Source organism: Festucalex cinctus, chromosome 17 (genome assembly GCF_051991245.1).
Source record: "Festucalex cinctus isolate MCC-2025b chromosome 17, RoL_Fcin_1.0, whole genome shotgun sequence".
Lineage (NCBI taxonomy): Eukaryota > Metazoa > Chordata > Actinopteri > Syngnathiformes > Syngnathidae > Festucalex > Festucalex cinctus.
Genome location: NC_135427.1, coordinates 7,485,563 through 7,499,450, shown reverse-complemented (window position 1 = coordinate 7,499,450; position 13,888 = coordinate 7,485,563). Strand labels below are relative to the sequence as shown.

General features: G+C 39.0%; 2 protein-coding genes across 7 annotated transcripts in view; one reads left to right on the top strand and one right to left on the bottom strand.

Moving 5' to 3' along the window:
* LOC144005557 (myoferlin-like) overlaps nt 1-7,885 on the top strand; it is a 23,626-nt gene extending 15,741 nt beyond the window's left edge. For all 4 annotated transcript variants that reach the window (XM_077503826.1, XM_077503827.1, XM_077503828.1 and 1 more), the window contains 20 exons: nt 79-180; nt 258-419; nt 1,185-1,350; nt 1,547-1,623; nt 2,294-2,305; nt 2,381-2,479; nt 2,612-2,740; nt 2,822-2,977; nt 3,063-3,154; nt 3,244-3,414; nt 3,989-4,137; nt 4,217-4,356; nt 4,927-5,015; nt 5,100-5,195; nt 5,277-5,418; nt 5,538-5,637; nt 6,572-6,765; nt 6,834-6,943; nt 7,009-7,156; nt 7,391-7,885. In XM_077503826.1, coding sequence (XP_077359952.1) covers nt 79-180; nt 258-419; nt 1,185-1,350; nt 1,547-1,623; nt 2,294-2,305; nt 2,381-2,479; nt 2,612-2,740; nt 2,822-2,977; nt 3,063-3,154; nt 3,244-3,414; nt 3,989-4,137; nt 4,217-4,356; nt 4,927-5,015; nt 5,100-5,195; nt 5,277-5,418; nt 5,538-5,637; nt 6,572-6,765; nt 6,834-6,943; nt 7,009-7,156; nt 7,391-7,429 — 2,373 coding nt within the window. In that variant the 3' untranslated portion in view covers nt 7,430-7,885. The remainder of the gene's footprint in view (nt 1-78; nt 181-257; nt 420-1,184; nt 1,351-1,546; nt 1,624-2,293; nt 2,306-2,380; nt 2,480-2,611; nt 2,741-2,821; nt 2,978-3,062; nt 3,155-3,243; nt 3,415-3,988; nt 4,138-4,216; nt 4,357-4,926; nt 5,016-5,099; nt 5,196-5,276; nt 5,419-5,537; nt 5,638-6,571; nt 6,766-6,833; nt 6,944-7,008; nt 7,157-7,390) is intronic.
* Nucleotides 7,696-13,888, bottom strand: LOC144005559 (alanyl-tRNA editing protein Aarsd1-like). Of its 3 annotated transcripts, XM_077503832.1 has the most exons (17): nt 13,776-13,888; nt 13,580-13,693; nt 13,429-13,495; nt 13,251-13,349; nt 13,080-13,169; nt 12,942-13,004; nt 10,909-11,037; nt 10,583-10,742; nt 10,455-10,512; nt 10,239-10,395; nt 10,044-10,160; nt 9,834-9,964; nt 9,707-9,773; nt 8,436-8,527; nt 8,301-8,355; nt 8,129-8,223; nt 7,696-8,033 (listed from the first exon to the last, which is right to left on the bottom strand). In XM_077503832.1, the coding sequence occupies exons 1-17, from the start codon at nt 13,808-13,810 to the stop codon at nt 7,895-7,897; spliced, it is 1,668 nt and encodes a 555-aa protein (XP_077359958.1). In that variant the 5' UTR covers nt 13,811-13,888; the 3' UTR covers nt 7,696-7,894. The 3 variants fall into 3 exon arrangements, with proteins under 3 accessions (XP_077359958.1, XP_077359956.1, XP_077359957.1); XM_077503830.1 differs by lacking the exons at nt 12,942-13,004; nt 13,080-13,169; nt 13,251-13,349; ... (1 more) ...; nt 13,580-13,693; nt 13,776-13,888 and adding an exon at nt 11,731-11,854; XM_077503831.1 differs by lacking the exons at nt 7,696-8,033; nt 8,129-8,223; nt 8,301-8,355; ... (6 more) ...; nt 10,583-10,742; nt 10,909-11,037 and adding an exon at nt 12,603-12,842.

Below are 13,888 nucleotides of genomic sequence, written 5' to 3'. Positions count from 1 at the left end.
TTTTCAATTTGCGCTAACTTGATTTTTTTTTCAGGGTTCTATCGCTCATCTTGACGCTATTTGCTTTTGTCTCTGCAGTCAGGAGAGTCGGATCTTCCTCTTGCTCCCCCCAAAAGGGCAGAGAACCTCTACATGGTTCCGCAGGGCATCCGACCTGTCGTGCAGCTCACTGCAGTAGAGGTAACGACTCATCTGTTTGTTCGTCTGACAACTTGAATCGCAGAGTCTCAAAGTGCGGTTGTACTCGCCGCATGCAGATTCTAGCGTGGGGTCTGAGGAACATGAAACCCTATCAGCTGGCCACAGTCTCCTCTCCCAGCCTGGTGGTGGAATGCGGCGGGCGGAGGGTGGAATCGACAGTCATCAGGAACATGAAAAAGAGTCCCAACTTCCCCAGCTCGGTCCTCTTCATCAAAGTGGTACAACCACAAGCTGTGTTGAAATTGATTACATTTCATTAATCGTGTTTTTCCCATGCCCGGTGGTCTACCCAAAGAAATTCGGTTCACATCAAAATGTACAGAAACGGGTGTTCCTGTTGTCAGTTTAACCAAATCAGTGGTATGAAAGAGGAACAAAAACCAACACTGTAAAAAAAAAAAAAAAAGTAATATTACTTGAAAAAAAAACTAGTAAAGTTATTTTCATGCTGAAACTCTAAGTAAATTTTGCAAGGAGAGTTTCGAGTGCATTTTACAAGTTTATTAAAAAAAAAAAAAAGCTCTGCAAGGGAAACCCACACCCTTCAGGTTGGCAGACGGCCGCTCTACCACCTGAGCCATGCCTCTCCTGCAGTGTGTTAATATATTGATGTTGTCAGGCAGAATCCTTGTACCTCTGTGAGACCAACTGTCTCATTTTGGACACACCAGCAAGGCAGTATAGTGGCAAACAGCTAGAGTGGCATGGCTCATGTGGTAGAGTGGCTGTCTCTCAAGGTGAAGGTCGTGAATTCGTTCCACAACGCTTGAGTTACTTAAAAATAAATAAATACTGTTAAATTGTGTCAAAACTCTCCTTGTAAAATTTATTTAGAATTTACAAGTGAACAAAACTTTACACTAGGTTTTTTTTCCAAGTAAATATTGATCTTTTTTTTTTTTTTTTTTTCTCCCTCCCTCCACTTTGCCGCAACTGGTGCACGGACCAACTTGTTTAATTTGTCTTCCCGCCAACCCCTCCAGCTTCTCCCAAAGGATGAGATGTACACACCTCCCATCGTGCTGAAGGTGATCGACCACCGGCCATTTGGCCGTAAACCGGTGGTTGGCCAGTGCACCATCACCTCCCTGGAGCGCTTCCGTTGCGATCCGTATGTCATCACGGCCGAAGGAGCCATGGCTTCCAAAAGTAAGGGCACAAAATGACTCCGCTGATTGACCATTTGACAGAATCATCACAGAAATGGACGACAGCACTTCCAAATATGGACATGCTGCAAACTGGTCTTTTACACTGAGCAAGTGCAGTGTGAAAAGGGGTTCAGTCTCAAGTCTTCTTTAGCAAGTCCCAACTAATTACTGTCCCTTATGTTGTACTCTTCCAGTGGCCCTCATGGCAGCGACTCCTTCCAGACACGTCTCCATCAATATGGAAGAAACTAGATTACTGTTAGAAACTCAGGTAAGTAATAATCAAAGAATGTTTCATTGGATGTTCTAATCATTTAATCTCAACTGTACTTTGGACTAAAAAGTCAGAATTTGACCTGTGCAGTCAAATTTGTCACATCTGGCTTGCAGTTCATGTGCAGCATGTCCGCTGCTGTCAACAAAATGACTTCCCCTACCTCCTACTTTGTATGTATGATCACTTGTTGTTGTTTTTGTCGCTCTATCACCAAGCTGGATACTAATGACACTTGGAAAGCTGATGAACCACAGTGCTAATGATGTCACGATGCTATGAATGTGTGCTGCAGACGAGACATTTTTTTTTTGCAGTTTTTGCAATGAGCACAGCAATCGAATGCAGCTTTTCATTGAAGGAGAGCGTGACTATCGCCTCGGCATTTGTATCAGTAGCACAGTAACAAAATCGAATCCAAATATTCAAAATCGAGAATTTGGTTGGCATAAAATGTCCTTGCTCATAAAAATTGGCACATTTTATCACCAAGATGCACGTCCTTAATATGCTGATACAAATGTGCTTTTCTAGCACCCCCTGGTGGTCAGTCCTCAAACTGCAGCTCAAATCGTGAATTTGATTTTCACATTCATTTTGAGGAAAATGTGTTTTGATGTTTTTTTTTTTCTTCCTATGTATCACAATGTACGGTGTGACTGCACAGCACGTAGAGAAGGTAAACGCCTGTCGATTTTGATTTTCAAATTGAGACTAGATTGATAGTAAAACGTGTGCACAATCCACCTTGTAGGAAAAGCAAACTGTGGATTGGTGGAGTAAATTCTACGCTTCAGTGGGAGAGACTGAGAAATGCGGGCCTTACCTCAAGAAAGGATACGACACCCTCAAAGTAAGATGCCGCCCCATCGTGTTTCTAATATTTTGGTTTCTTACAATACGTAAGAGGCTAAATATTATTCTGAACCATTGTAAACAATAATGAACAGTAATGGATCAAAACATCCGTTAATTGTCTTTTCAGGTGTATGATTGTGAACTGGAAGACGTTGCACAATTCAAAGGGCTGACAGACTTCTGCAGCACTTTCAAACTGCAACGAGGCAAGAACGAGGACGGCGATGACGACCCAAGCGTGGTCGGGGAGTTCAAGGTACTTTGACACAATCGCATTTATCAAAAAAGAAACCCCCTTAAACCGCGAGGTGACATTTTGTGCTTTTTGCGCCTGCAGGGCTCGTTTAAAGTGTACCCGCTGCCAGATGACCCCGGCGTGGCCCCTCCTCCCCGGCAGTTCCGAGAGCTGCCAGATAGCGGACCTCAGGAGTGTCTGGTCAGGCTTTATGTGGTCCGCGCCATCGACCTGCAGCCTAAAGACAATAATGGCAGAGTGAGGATGAATTGTGAATTTGAATTTATGAAAAGGAAAAAAAAAAAAAAGTTGGCTCAATGTTGAACTTGTTGCTTTCCTTCAGTGTGACCCGTATATGAAGATATCCCTGGGAAAGAACACAATAGACGACAGAGACCATTACCTCCCCAACACGACCAATCCCGTGTTCGGAAGGTAGCTAACAGCCAATTAGCATGTATTTCCTATCACATGACACCTCCGAGGATTCATGCGGAGTGTTTCACTTCTTCGTTTTGTCGCAGGATGTTTGAGATGACGGGCTTCCTCCCCCAAGACAAGGACCTGAAAATCTCCGTGTACGACTACGACCTCCTGAGTCGCGACGAGAAAGTCGGGGAGACGGTGATCGACCTGGAGAACCGCTTCCTGTCCCGTTACAACTCCTACTGCGGCCTGCCGCAAACCTACTGCACGTAAGGCGACGACGACATTTGATTTTTTTTTTTTTTACGTTTTTGTACTTCGTTTCAGGTATCTTACGGACGGACATGAAGCCACCAGAATTTTTTATTTATTTATATATATTTTATTCAATCCATGGCAGAATTAACGCTAGCAGTTTAGCAAACAAAACAACTGAAGACCTGCTACTACGACCACCACTGATTGGGGGGAGGAACTCCTAGAGCAGGCATTTGCGCAAAACCCGCTAAATCAACAAAAGTGCTTCAGGCATTGAAAATTTTACCTGACTTTATTTTAAAAAGAAGAAGAAGAAGAAGAAGAAAAAAAAAAAAAAAGGCTTCAAGTGGATAAACCTGAAGTCGGTTTGGTGAAAGCGTTATCATTTTCTGAAGTATCTGCTAGGTCGAGTTTTTGTTGATGCCAGGTAGCAATTTTGCAGTGTTGCTCAATTGTCAATTGGTGAGACATGGGAAAGGGAATGTTTACAAAAACTGCAAATGCTGATGGCCTCAAGTCTGTCCAAATATACATGAAAAGGAAGTATATCGTGATTTTTTTTTTTTTTTTTGGTCCTCCTGTCAGTTCTGGAATCAACCAGTGGCGCGACCAGCTGAAGCCATCCGAGATCTTGGACAACCTCGCTCGTCTGAAAGGCTTTTCCAAACCCCGGAGCGAAGACAACGGCAATTCGCTCACCTTTAATGGAAAAGAATACACACTGGCTCAGTTTGGTCAGTTCGCCGCTGCTCCAAATCCAGCTGTTCAATCCGAACCTGGAATCTTACATGATTTTGTTTTCCCCTTTTTAAGAGGGCAAGAAGGAGGTTCACGAGCACTTGGGTCCCGCCAGCGAGCGTCTGTGTCTGCACATCCTGCGAACGCAGGGACTCGTACCCGAGCATGTGGAGACCAGGACACTTTACAGCAGCTTTCAGCCCAATCTGTCCCAGGTTTGTCCGCAGTGTCATCATCAATGACCACATTAACCTTTTAACTCATTCACTCGGCGCCATTTTCACATTTCGCAATCCCGTTCGCTCCCGGCTGTTTTACTGGATTTTGACTGATTTTGCAAGGCCCACAGAATATTGTGTTCTATTGCTATAAAAGCATGGAACCTATCAAAAGAAAGATTAAAGTCTCTTCTTTCATCAGGAAAAAAAAAAGTATGTTTCTATCTGTTTCCGTTTTAAAGCAATTAGCATTAGAAGAGAGCTAAGTTTCCTCAGTTTTCGCAAATCTATTTAAAATTGTAATTTAGCTTTTTTTCTACATGGCCCTGGTTGATCTCCTTTGATCTACTGCCACCTGCTGGCCGTTTCTGTAATAACTACCATTTCTGCAACCGTTCTTTGCAGTTGAGAGGCTGCATCAAAGCCTTCTGTATGCTCTAGCATTAAAACAAACAAAAAACTTATAAATGCGTCTTTGGGACACTTGGAGCATAAAAAAAACGTATTTATACGTTATTGGGAGTAAATGAGTTAAGTGGCCGATTCTGATGCCGTGTGTGTGTGCAGGGAAGGCTCCAGATGTGGGTGGACGTTTTCCCCAAAAGCATGGGCGTGCCCGGACCCCCCTTTGACATCATCCCACGCAAGCCCAAAAAGTGAGCGGACCGAAAATGTCCTCTGCCGCTCGCAAGTAATTCCATCAATGCTGATGTTAGATTTGTTTTTTTTGTTCATTCCAGGTATTTCCTGCGCGTCGTCGTTTGGAACACGACGGACGTGACTCTGGATGAGACGAGCGTCACCGGAGAGCACATGAGCGACATTTACGTCAAAGGGTACACATGACGACAGTTATTCTACTTTTTTCTCTTGAAATCAGTTTTTTTTTTTTTTAACATAATGTTTATTGGTTGCAGTTGGATGGCAGGCATGGAGGAGGACAAGCAGAGGACGGACGTCCACTACAGGTCTCTCGACGGCGACGGCAACTTCAACTGGAGGTTCGTCTTTGAATTCGACTACCTTCCCGCGGAGCAGCTCTGCCTCGTCTCCAAGAAGGTGAGCGTCTCTCCTTGTTCAGATCAGTGGTTCGCAAAATGCCAAATTATTAGTAATAAATTAGAGAGAAGCCCTGGTTCAGACTCAAACTGACAACCACAAGCTGTTTGTTTCAACAGGAGCACTTTTGGAGTCTGGACAAAACTGAGTTCAGGATTCCACCTAAGCTGAGTATCCAGATTTGGGACAATGACAAATTCTCATTGGATGATTATCTTGGTGAGCCACTTTTTACTTTTTGTGGCATTTCGGATTTTTCAAATATTACATGGCTTGGCCTTATATCAGTGGTCTGGAACAACATGTGGCTCTTCAGTCCCACTGTCACACCCTGTGGAGCTCTAAAAAATGACTAGAAATTAATATATATATTTTTTTGCATGTTGTAAATTTTTAGATAAAATATATATTTTTTAATTGATGATTTATATAAAAAAATGAATTAAATATTTTAAAAAAAAGAATCCAAATTTGTAAGTTGTCAGAGATGAAAGGTAGATGAAAAACAATGTTTTTAATCCCTAAATATGTCGGAAACCATTAAAAATTAACCATAAAAAAAGAGAAAAAGCAGAAAATTACTATATAATGTACACAAAATTGCCAATAAATCAGAAAATGTTTAAAAAGGCAGAAAAGAATATGTTAAAAAAAATGCTAACCATAAAATGTCTTTGGAATAGCCAAAAAAGTAAGTCATTTAAAAACAAAACAAAAAAAAGAGGCAGAAAACATTCGGGGGGAAAAAATAACCATAAAATGTCCAAAAACAAAAGAAGAAATCCTAAAAATTTCATTATGTACACAAAATTGCCAAAAAAAAAAAAAAAAAGTCACCATAAAGTGTTTGGAATTGACAAAAAGTCAGAAAATGTATTTTTTTAAAAAGGCAGAAAGTAAAACATTCAAAAAGTAACTATAATTGTCAGAAAATTTGATAGCAAAAAGGCAGAAACAAATGTCAAAAAATAGCCATGAAATGTAAAAAAAAAGAGAGACAGGAAATGACCATAATACAGTATGTTCATAAAAGTCGAAAAATGTACTACATGTTATGGTGCAGCTCTTGTTAGCTCTGATTCTTGGCCTATATAAAGGTTGGCAAACTGTTCCAGAGGACTAATTCTTCAATCATGTCTTGTTTGGATCCCAGGAACACTGGAGCTCTATTTGCACAACTTGATCGCCCCCGCAAAGACGCCAGAGAAGTGTAACCTGTCCATGTTGGATGAAGTGGACACGGACGTGCCACACAAGCCTGAAGCCGCCAAGTGTCTGTTTACCCAGAAGTCCGTGAGGGGCTGGTGGCCCTGTTCTATTGAGCGGGATGGGCTCAAGTCCCTGGGGGTGAGGATGGACGACCACATGGTCGCGATAATAAATCAGGCCTCTGAGCTGCTGTTCTGCTTCCATAGGGCAAAGTAGAGATGACTTTGGAAATTGTGAGTGAAGCGGACGTGGACGAGAAACCGGCAGGAAAAGGCAGGGATGAACCCAACATGAACCCCAAACTGGACCCGCCCAAGTAAAAAACAATTTTTGTATTCTTTCACGTGGATGTTATTTTTATTTGATTTTTTTTTACTGCAGGCGCCCTGAAACGTCCTTCTTTTGGTTCACCAACCCGTGCAAGACCATGAAATTCATCGTGTGGCGAAGGTTCCGCTGTCTCTTCATTGCGCTCATCATTCTCACCATTGTGATCCTCTTCCTCGCCATCTTGCTGTACTCTCTACCGGTAAGTGTCACAACATTTTTGAAGAATGGCGCTTGCGTTTTATTTATATTGGTTGGGGTGTAAATGTCACATGTTATTTGCATAAATTGATTCTATTAGGCTGTTCCTTCAGTTTATTGTGCGTGCAACTAAATTGTTCACAAAATAGCTTGCCAACAAATTTCTTCAAACTATATTCCTCATTTGATTACTTTTCAAGCCCAGTTTTGATTCAACTTGTTTTGCCTTTTCCAGAACTACATCTCAATGAAGATAGTGAAGCCACTCAAATAAAAGTGGATAAGCGGGCAAGATGAAATTGAGCACAAAGGACTGTGGAAACGTCAAAAGGTCAGGATCAAAATGCAGTAACGTCAAACAATGTCGCTGTCTTTTTAATCTTAATTAAAAAAAAAAGAAGAAAAAAAAATCGTCTGGTTAGGGATGCTTGCTTGTTTGCACTATTTCAACATTATGCCACACACACAACTGGAATGGTGATTGATTTTTCCCACATAAAACACTGGTATCACTCTTTTCTTAATGATTTATAAGCACACTCCGAAAATCATAAATTTATTACATTTTTTACATTTAGAAATATCAAAATTTAACATTGAACATGTCATCAGCCAATATTGTATTAGCTTGATCAGATGAGCAAAAAACTAAACATTTTTAACATGTTCCCTGAAATGTGTTGTGACTTTTTGTATTATTGTTGTTGATAATAAAGTAAGAAATAAGCCATGTCTGGATTTATTCTTCTTGTGACGTATGCTGGTTACAGTGTTGTCGCAATAAAGCTTCCACCTCCCCCCTCCGTGCCAGGCTGTTCGCTTTGCCTTGGAAACGGCCGTTTTTTCCGGCTCCCTTCCCTTGAAGCAGCTCTAACAACCTGGGGAGGGGGAGAAAGATGGATCAAAGATATCATCTCACAATTTATGATAATTGTCACTTTTTTTTTTTTTTTTTTTTCTTTCTTCCCCTTACCGTGGTCCCATCTGCGTCACTTGCTCGCTGGGTCCAGCTAGCAGAAACAAACCTGGCCCCTTTTCCTCTCCTACAGTCAGGAAAACCAAAGTTTCCTGGGAATAGTCAAAACAGATTATAAAGAATGACCTAATACAAAAAAAAAAAAAAAAAGAGGTTTAACATTTATTACCTGAGTGTTGATTTCATTGACAATGATGTTCATGAACTCACTGTCCCCTTCTTTTCTGTGGATCAAGAGGAGACCATTTCTGATGCAACACTTAAAAAAAGCTCATCATGTCATGTGAACAGAAGCATCTCTTACTTGTGCAAGCTGAAGAAATTCCCTCTGTGCGGGTCATTCGTAAAGTTGTGAGCGACCAGGACTGCCATGTCCCGAACTAGGCTCAAGTTAGTCTGCCAAAAAATAAAAATAAAATAAAAATGACAGAACAGTCTTAAACCAGGGGTCTTGCAACCTGAGGCTCTTTACTCCCTGTGGATCTAAAAAATAAAATAAAAAAATTAGATAAAACACTAATTAATTGATTCAGTTAAATTATTAAATATTCAAAAATGTCAGTCCACATTTTTAAGAAACAGAGACAAATGGTAATTAAAATGTTTTTTTTTAATTACCTAAAAATGTCCAAAAAGTGACCAGAAAATGCCCAAACAGGAAAAGCAGAAGTACCATAAAATTCCATTACATTGCCAGATGTTTTTTGTTTTTGTTTTTTTTAAGGCATAAAATGTTCAAAAACTAACTATAAAATGTCCAAGAAATCTCCAAAATTACCATGTCCTTGAATTGCCAAAAGTCAGAAAAAAAACAAAAAAACATAAAAAATAAAACTAGAAAATATCTAAAAACAAAACCTCAAAAATTACGATAAAATGTCCAAATAATTGCGATACACCAAAAAATAAATAAATGAAAAATTGGTAGCAAAAAAGCAGAAAAAAAAATCCAAAAGCAGATGATGAAAAATTTAATAAAATGTTGCATATTTATCTGTTATGGTGAAGCTCTTAGAACTTTGGCTCTCAGTATGTTGTATGTTTTTTTAAATTACTTAAAAATGCCCAAAAAGTTACCATAAGATGTCCAAAAAGAAAGAAAAGCAGAAATTTACCATAAAATGCCATAACATCGCCAAAAATGTTAGCTTAATTTTTTTAAGGCAGAAAATGTTCAAAAACGAACTATAAAATGTCCAAGAAATCCCACAAATTACCATGTCTTTGAATTTGCCAAGTCAGAAAGTTAAATTAAAAAGAAAAGGCAGAAAAAAAACGTTTAAAATAAAACCTGAAAATGTCGAAAAGAAAACCTCAAATTATGATAAAATGTCCACAAAATTGCGATACATCAAAACAATACTATAATCAAAAATTGATAGCAAAAAAAAAAAAATCCAAACGCGGAAGACGAAAGGTAGAATAAAATGAATCTCAAAGTATTGGATGTTGCATATTTTTCTGTTCATATTTGGCCTATAACAGCTCTTTCGACAGTAAACGTTGCTGACCCCTGTCAAAACAAAAAAATGACATCAGCCCCTTGAGAGAAAAGCAACAAAAATATTGTCTCACTTTATTCAAAAGCTTCATAGACTTCTGCAACTTGTCCACAGCCTCAACATGTTCATCAGGGCCGGTTCTGTTGACAAAAGCAATTATAATACACATTAAAAAAAAATAATCTTATGCATCATCTTACTTGAGAAGCGCCACCAAAGAACGCTCGGTGTTGTAGCTTTTCTCTGCATATTTCAGCACCCTGTTTCCCGCCAGGAATATCAGGTTGGTTTTGTTTTTCTTTCCTTTCTCCGTCCCCAGCAACTTAATCACCTTCAAAAAAAAATGTGTAAAGACAACTTGAGCTAAATAATTTGATCATAATAAACTCTTAGGACACTTCATTAGGTACCTGTACGTGACTGAGGTTGGACACGTGCGTCCCGCAACACATGTTGGAGTCTAATCCATCGATGTCAACGATTCGAATTGGCCACACGTGGTCGTCTGGCAGCCCCCGACTCCTCACCTGCGTATTGAACACAGGTAAACGCTCGCTGGCCTCAACATTAGGTACGCCAACAAAAGCTAAACATGGAAACTCCACCTTTTCCATTTCAGGGCCGTCATTATAAAGGAGCTTAACAGTGACTGGGATGTGAGCTCTAATCTTCTCATTGGCCGCTTGCTCCAGTTCTTGTACTTGGGCTGCTTTAAGAGTCGGCGCGTCCAGTTCAATGGTGCTTCTCTGACGCCCAAGCTCCCTACAAACAAAAACAAAAGTACGTACGTCACAAAACAAGTGCTAATGATGTGGATTTACCAAGATGTGGTCATGTATCCAAACATGTTTTCTGCCAAGGCTGTGATCAGATGTTGTCCTAAAAACGAGAAGAAAACAACCATTAGCGTAAATATTAGCTCCTCTGGGAGACGTTTTGTGAGGCTCACCGGAGTGTTGCTGCATGTGGTCAAACCTCCTCTCCCAGTCGACCTTCACTCGCACTTCCTGACCAATCTCAAGGGGCGTGGCCACGAAGTGAGCGGCGTCTTGGCCCTGTCTGGTCACCCTCAAAACGGGGACGTCCGCTATCAGCCCGTGGTCATCTGGCTGGTAGAGGAAGAGATTTAAAAGAAAAAAAAACAGCGTTTAAAGCCTCAAATTTTATGCCACAGTTTTGGCCTGTTTTGCTGCCACTTCCCCACCTTTTTTTTTTTTTTTTTTATTCTATTTTGTCGCATAACACACGATTGCAGATATGCAAAATGATACATACCTGGCCACCACCCTCAGGAAACAAAATGGTGTCTTCCAGCTTCACAGTGAATCCACTCACAGTTTCTTTCTTTCCACCGATTTCCTGCTTGAGCTCCGCAGGTGAGCAGGAAGTCACAGTCGTGACAAACTAGAAGAGAAAGTCATGAAATTAAACTGGGCACCTGCAAAAAAAAAAAAATGATGTAACAGTCTCGTGTAGAAGTACACATTCTTTGTAAAAAAAAATTTCACACAGCTGTACTTTAATTCCCAAGATTTGAATTTGATGTGGATTTGTAGATATTACTTAGTTTACAAAATAGGTTTATTTTTTTTCAGCCTATTTACTTTTTTTTTCCCCCCTCATTGTGCCACAGTATTGTATAACTCTTTAACAATTCATTTTTTTGTTTTTTTTTAAACAACGGGTTTAGTTTTTTCTGTACAGTACAGTGTGTGAATACTTTAATCGCCTCTGATCTTAAAAGAAAAAAGAAATCCTTTATGCCTAAACACTGTGTTGTGGGACTAATACAGGTTATCTAATCTTTGCTTAAAATGAAACTGAAATGTGACATTTTTCATAGGTCCACGGTCAACTTTGATCATCTTGCACAATGAGTCATTCCATGAAACTAAATTTGTGTGGGCTGCAAAGAAAAAGAGAGAGAGAGAGAGAAAAAAAAGGAAAACTGCAACGTTTCCGTCCCAATGTTAATAATACAATCACTACTTTTGACAGCCATTAGCAACCGTGCTAACACTTATGCAGAGAAAACAATGTAAGCGTTCGTGTTGCAAGCAATTAAGCGTTGATATATTATTTCAGACATCTTCTTACCTCTTTCATATAGCAGTCCCGCTGACACTGAAAAGCCATCCTCACTTGTTTTTGGAGGAAACTAGCTGTAAATGATGAGAGACGGGAACGACGGACAGTAGAGTGTGTGGCTAGATGGGTGACGTTTTCTACGGGTAGCGAGAAGGTCAAACTTGAGGGGAAAAAAGCGATTCTTTATTAGTGGCCAAAAAGAAGAGAAATTTTAAAATGTACATTGTTTATAATTTCTTTTCATAGGAAATTGTGGCTTTTATTAAGATTACGTTCACTTGAAATAGAAAAATTGTTCTTAGTAATTTGTTTTGTATTTTATAGGATATTTTCTACTTTACCTATTTTTTTTCCAATTTTTTCATTTAAAATTATATTTCTGTCAATTAAAAAAAAAATCAGAAATACAGAAAATAGAATTCGGAATATCTTTTTTTTTTTTTGTTCTCTATTGTTCATTTTTTTTGTCATTAAAAAAAAATCCCCAAAACAATACAACTTCCATATTATAAATTCAATCAAACACATTAAAAAAAATTTAAAAAAAAAGAAGAAAAACAAAGGATTGATAACAGAAACAATTCTTATTCAAAACAACAAAAAAATACTCAGGGGGAAAAAAAGAGGGTTTTTTTTTCAAGTGAATGAAACACTTTTTTACGATTACTATTATTTGTACTCAACTCAATAATATAGATAATGGGAAGGCCAAGCTGAAGCTTTCATGTAAAGACGCTTATGGATGTGCTACAGGTAAAGAAGATATTTCCAAACAACAGGATTTTTCACTTTGACACAGGAAAAGTTTTTATTTAAATTGACATTAAATAAATAAAAAAAAAAGACATGTTGAATAGCTCAAAACACAATTATAAGCACCAACAAACAATATTCTCCTCTGTAACCTGAATAATAAAGTCGGAGTGGTAGTTTCCGGGCGACAGACGGCGATTTAAAAATTTTAAAATTGACAATGATAGGTGAAAAAAAAACAACTGAATATTCAATTAATACACAATAACACTAAAAAAAATAAAACACGTTTGTAAATTGTTAAAAAACAAACATTTAACAGTGTGGTGGTTTCTATCCCATCGAAGATCCTGTGAGGTTCAGTCTGACTGTGCCGCAAGAGAAAAGATACATGGTCAATATTTAATATGGCAATAGGATATTTATTAAGTTGTGTTTATGTCTGCTCTGCATCAAACTGTACTTACATCACTAAGATCCCCCATGTCTGGCGCTGCTCCTTTATTACTGGTGGACATGTCCTGGATCATCTAGAAAGAAGTATTTCCAATTCCATGCATAAAAAGCAGATACTTTGAGTAATATTACTAAATGACTTGACTTACATCGACATATTTTTCATACTCCTCCCTTCCGTCGTCTTCTTCGTTCTCCCAATCCCGCCAGTTATCAAAGTCCACAGAAATCCAACTGGGCTGCGTAAGGAAGAAAATCACGGATACCTTTTGTTTTAGCTTACGAAATGCAAACGTCAAATTCAAACAAAATTTAATGACCTTTTCTGGATCCTTCTGAAGACGAGGCCACGCATAATCAGGCTTTATTTTCCTCAGCAAGACGTTGATGGTGCGGTCATATACTCTTTCTCTGGAATCCTTTGGGGAAATAAAAAGGATACAAAACACTGTTTGTAATAAACGTGTTAGACTTGATTTAATATAACAGGATACTGACATGGATTTGGATTTTTTCATAGAAGTGGAGTTCATTGTAGATTACATCATCAGTGTCATTCTTGCAGCTGTTGGTGAAGGTAAAACAAGACAACTTTAATCCATCAACATTTGCGGTTACACAATGAGAGACGTTTTCATTTGAAACTCACCACAAGATCATTTTGTCTGTCTGGATATCAACTTGGACATCTTTAGGTTTTTGCACCTTGAAGTTAATGGTGACATATTTTTTCCTGTCAAACCACACCGCGTGTGCTGGCTGACTGTTGGAAAATAGAGAAAAATGTAGAGTTATTTTCACATCGTAAATAAAAGCAAAAAAAAAAAAAAAAAGGCATCACTTACCATTCCTTGGGTCGAACAATTTTAGGTTTGTTCATTGTAAAGTTTTGGAAAAACAGAAACAACTGCACTGGGCAATGCTCACTCTTCCTAGTTGGCTGCTCAAATGTAGTAGA

Coding starts and splice junctions, on each gene's coding strand:
- LOC144005559 (XM_077503832.1), bottom strand. CDS start 13,810: ATGAACAAACCTAAAATTGTTCGACCCAAGGAATG. Junction 10,513..10,582: donor CCACATGCAGCAACACTCCG/GTGAGCCTCACA, acceptor TCTCGTTTTTAG/GACAACATCTGATCACAGCC. Junction 9,774..9,833: donor TCTTTGGTGGCGCTTCTCAA/GTAAGATGATGC, acceptor TTTTGTCAACAG/AACCGGCCCTGATGAACATG.